Below are 4,548 nucleotides of genomic sequence, written 5' to 3' on the forward strand. Positions count from 1 at the left end.
TTGGGACCAGGGAAGTAATATTTTTAGTAATTAGGGAGAGAGAAGTTTGTGTTAGGAGGGTTTAGTGGGTGGGGTGGTTTTGGAGGGGGTGTGGGGGGAGTAATAATTAAAGAGACTATCCAAAGAAGTTGCATAATCAATGAAATCGATGTGTTCTCTATTTGGGCTCGTGAATGGATCAACCATATAACGAGATATTAATCCTATTACTTGTGGACACCCAGAAAATAGAGCTCATACAGTCATATTTTGTGTTCGCGTAGATCAATATCGTCATCAATTAACAAGGTCGCAAAGTTACTTAAACGAGACATCATGTAAACAAAACTTTCTCAAATGAAGAGACAACATTCCCAATATAGACAATCTTATGAACAAGCCATAACTAGCAGAATACCCTCATGGGATATGAACCCCAGAAATTAAACACGAGATATAACGCGGGAACTTCCAACTTGGAAAACAGTTATTTTCAGTTATCTGAACTTGCTATGATCATTCAGAAATTTTACTGAGGATTTGGTGGGCGACTATTAGCGGCAGAAACTCTAGAACCCCATTCAAGCAGCTCTTTGCTGGTGTCATCCTTGTGAACAATCACTTCAATGAAACACAAGCAATCTTTCTTGGCTTCAGTTGCAGTTTCAATTGCTTCCACAAGCTCCTCTTCACAATGAACCTGGCATATTGGAAACAATGACAATATATATTTGATTTAGCTGACAAATCTTTTAACTCAAAATGATTGACATTGTTCGATATCAAAATCCCCCTCACCTTTGTTGTCCAACATTTTCCTTCCCCGTTATGGATTGCATCAACTAGTCCAGTGTAATTCCAGTTCTTAATCACATTGTAAGGTCCGTCGTGGATCTCAACTTCAATTGTATAACCACCATTGTTTATCAAGAAGATGATAGTCCTCTGCCCGCATCGCAGCATTGTTGATATATCCTGAGCAGTCACCTGCGAATATTTGCAATACAGAACGATGGAATAGATAAACACAACCAATTCACTGTGCTGAATTAAAGTTCATAGAACAATCTGTTTTACCTGGAAGCTACCATCACCAATGAAAGCAATCACCCTCTTTTCTCGTGCTGCTTGCGCATAACCAAGAGTTGCGCCAACAGACCAACCGATAGATCCATACTGCATCTGGAACTCATACCTGAAAGAAAGCCAAAGAGTAACAAGTCATTATAGATGAACATTTAAGCAAATACCAATGGCATTTCACAGTCATTTGGAGCCTACCCGCATCCCTTGGGCAGTTTAAGCTTCTGGCAATTGAACCATGAATCCCCTGTCTCAGCAATCACAGCAGTGTCACCAGACAACATCCTCTGAATGTGCTCAAAGAGAACATTAACCCTTAATGCCTCCTTAGGCTCGCACTTAAGAGGATGTCCTTCTGGAACATAAATCCTACGATAATTTTCGTATGCAGTCGGGTTGTGCTTTAGCCTCTTGGCCAAAGCGGCAAGGAAATCCTTCATTAGAACACAACCAAATGCAGGTCCATTCGCAATAGTCACACGATCCGGCTGGACAATGATTGCTTTCTCTTTCTTAAGAAGCAGAGAATACCCAACAGAGCTATAGTCGTTAAAAATAGGCCCAGCAAACAAGTAAGCATCAGCAGATTCCACAATTTCAGCGCAGAAAGCCGTGCTCACTGCACCCCAATAAGTTCCAATGAAATGAGGATGGTGTTCTGGAACCAGCCCCTTAGCCGATGGCATCACTGCAACAGCATATCCACTGGCATCCGCCAATTCAACAAATGCCTCAGATGCCTTTGCAACGCGCAATTTTGGCCCTCCCACAACAACTGGTTTCACAGCTTTGTTTAAGAACTCTGCAGCTGCCTCCACTGCTGCTTCCAAACCCATCTGATTACTCAATCTAATACCAGATAAAAACCATATAAGTAAACACCTTGACCACATTAATTACAAAACAGAATCAACACTAAAGAAGATATTCATCTGTCCCAAATTATATGATATCGTTGTAATTATAAAACAGCTTATATGATACTCTTTTTTATTTCAAGACATATAACATGGCTAATGACATTCCATTCTTTCAAGAAAACAAATAGGTAATCCTATTCAAAATTTGAATTCCAATCGGACATTTTTCGCTATTAAACTTACTTTATAACTATCATTTTGATATTTTGTTCCAATACTTCAATAATCAAAATAATATTTTCTCCTACGTATAAAAAGCTCAAATCAACATCTTAAACTTGACGAAAACAGAGTAAATACTGTCACACACCATAAAAATCCTCACATACATGAAACAAACAGAGCATATTAAGTGAATAAAATGAAATGGTCAATAATATACCTAGGAGAGAGGCAAAATGGTACCGGTTCACGGCTAAAAGTGGGGTGTGGAATCCCCGGCAAGTTACAACCTATGCTTATATAAACCGGCTTACTCTCTTTCAACGCCGTAGATATCGCTGTATCGATCAGTTCATGTGCATCCTCTAAGTTATTCACCACAGCCTGAAAAAAACACCAAAAAAAACAAAAAAATTATATCAATCAATACTATATTTATCTAAAATTTAAAAACAGTGAAGTAACTAAACTCTGTAGCAAGCTATAAACCTACCTGGTAACAAGTAACAGTTTGAAAGCAACGAAGTTCTTGACTAAAATCAGGCAATCCAATAGTATGATGAAGGATTCTGTTAGTTCCATAATCATTAGAATTAGGCCCACCAACAATACATATCAAAGGAAGATTCTCACTATAAGCACCAGCAATAGCATTAAGAACACTAAGTCCACCAACAGTAAAAGTCACAACACAAGCTCCAACACCACGAGCTCTAGCGTACCCATCAGCAGCATACCCAGCATTTAGCTCGTTACAACAGCCAATGAATTTGAGCCCAGGTTCAGCTATTAAGTGGTCTAAAAGTGTAAGATTAAAGTCGCCGGGAACGCCAAAAACGTCGGTGACGCCGACTTGGACTAAACGGCGTGCTAAATGACGGCCTAGTGTGGAGTCCGGTGAGTTGAACGGAACGGTAGGTGTGTGAATGGTAACGCTGTTGGTTGTTGGTAAGCTTCCCACGTCGTTGTTCGCCGGTTTACACGTGTCAATTGCTCCGATCTTCGCGTCCATGGCGATTCAAGAAGCAGGGGAATATATCAATAGGAGCTTTTTAGAAAGTTTTTAGAAATAAATGTGAATCTTGTTTGAGTAATTTCTGGAGTTTTATAAGGGGAAAATGTTTAGGAGAAACAGGGGTCGGTTTTGGGTTATTGTATTTGTTGATGTCGGTTATACTTTCAACAGCCAACGCCTCTCCAAAAGAACCAATGGGGGTAGTATAAGAGAAGGGAGAGTGGAAAGTGGTTTTTAATAGCTGGATTTTAGAAGGGACTAGAAAATTTTGATTTGAGCTTTGGCAAATGGAAAGATATTTGTATTTGGAAAGAGATTCCAAAGACGAAAAGTAAAAAAAAAAAAAAAAGGTCTAGAAATTAAGGGAGTACACATTATAATCAAATACCCAATTATTTATATTAACTATTTAGGAATTAGTTAGTCTGAAATTAGTTATCTCACCCTTTTATAAAAATAAAAAAATATTATAATTTCAGAATAACTATTTTCGGAATTAGTTATATCAAACGAGTCCTAAATGTTAAATTTAAATAAGTGTACTATGAGTATATGTTTTCTTTCTATGAGTCAATTAGTCAAATTAGGATTACCTTTAATACACCATGGAAGAGTAAAAAAATTTATGTTATGCACGTATGTATAATTAAAAAATTTAATGAGTACAATAAAAAGTTACATTTACTAATTGAAAATATAATATGGTGAATTGGTGATTGTCATCGTTATAATATTTGGCTCACCAAATAAACGCGATGTTGATCCAAAATGTTATCATTCCGTATGCAAATACTGGGAACTAGCCTTGGGTTAGCTTCTTATGGTTTTTGGTTAGGAGAAAACAGGAAATTGACTGGCGGCTGTCACAGAGCTGGTCTAGATTCGGCCTCCCTTAGTATGTATACGTTAATGCATTCGGCGGCTAACACGTAATGCATGGCGTCCTAAATTACAGATCACGAGTGAGCTTATTCTGTGTTCGGAAAAAAAGTGGCCTTGTTTCGGGTAGACGCAGGACTAGAATTTTAATTTTATGAGTTTAAAATTTAGAATAACGATTTTAAATACTAATAACTAGATTTTAAATTTAATATTTATATATATTTATAAATTTTTTAATATAAATATGTTGTTTGAACAAAAATTAATGGATTTAGTAGAACTCATAACGGGCCTTCTAGCTCCACCCCTATTTCGTTAGTCAAATTAGAAGTGTAAAATCAAAATAATAGCTGGAAAATGTATATTTTTTGTATATATATATTTTATATATTATATATAAAAATTATATATATTTTAACACTTTTTCGTCTAACGAATATAAATAGTCTGTGACACCGACTAAAAGTGACAATACCCTGCCTTTGGATCCTACAATTAAACCCAATC

The 4,548-nt window shown here is 36.9% G+C and overlaps 1 protein-coding gene across 1 annotated transcript; it reads right to left on the reverse strand.

Moving 5' to 3' along the window:
- Nucleotides 1-318: 318 nt before the first annotated feature.
- Nucleotides 319-3,368, reverse strand: LOC107766552 (pyruvate decarboxylase 1-like). Its single transcript, XM_016585346.2, has 6 exons — nucleotides 2,638-3,368; nucleotides 2,365-2,528; nucleotides 1,261-1,911; nucleotides 1,057-1,174; nucleotides 778-966; nucleotides 319-679 (listed from the first exon to the last, which is right to left on the reverse strand). Exons 1-6 carry the CDS (start codon nucleotides 3,154-3,156, stop codon nucleotides 509-511), a joined length of 1,812 nt encoding a protein of 603 aa, XP_016440832.1. The 5' UTR covers nucleotides 3,157-3,368; the 3' UTR covers nucleotides 319-508.
- Nucleotides 3,369-4,548: the final 1,180 nt, after the last annotated feature.

This window comes from Nicotiana tabacum, chromosome 24 (genome assembly GCF_000715075.1).
Source record: "Nicotiana tabacum cultivar K326 chromosome 24, ASM71507v2, whole genome shotgun sequence".
NCBI classification, from domain to species: Eukaryota; Viridiplantae; Streptophyta; class Magnoliopsida; order Solanales; family Solanaceae; genus Nicotiana; species Nicotiana tabacum.

Excerpts from the sequence above, each read along its gene's own strand:
- LOC107766552 (XM_016585346.2), bottom strand. The coding sequence starts at position 3,156 with ATGGACGCGAAGATCGGAGCAATTGACACGTGTAAACCGGCGAACAAC. Across the intron at positions 2,529-2,637 it reads AAACTGTTACTTGTTACCAG|GCTGTGGTGAATAACTTAGA; the intron begins GTAGGTTTATAG and ends TGTTTTTTTCAG. Across the intron at positions 680-777 it reads GAAAATGTTGGACAACAAAG|GTTCATTGTGAAGAGGAGCT; the intron begins GTGAGGGGGATT and ends CCAATATGCCAG.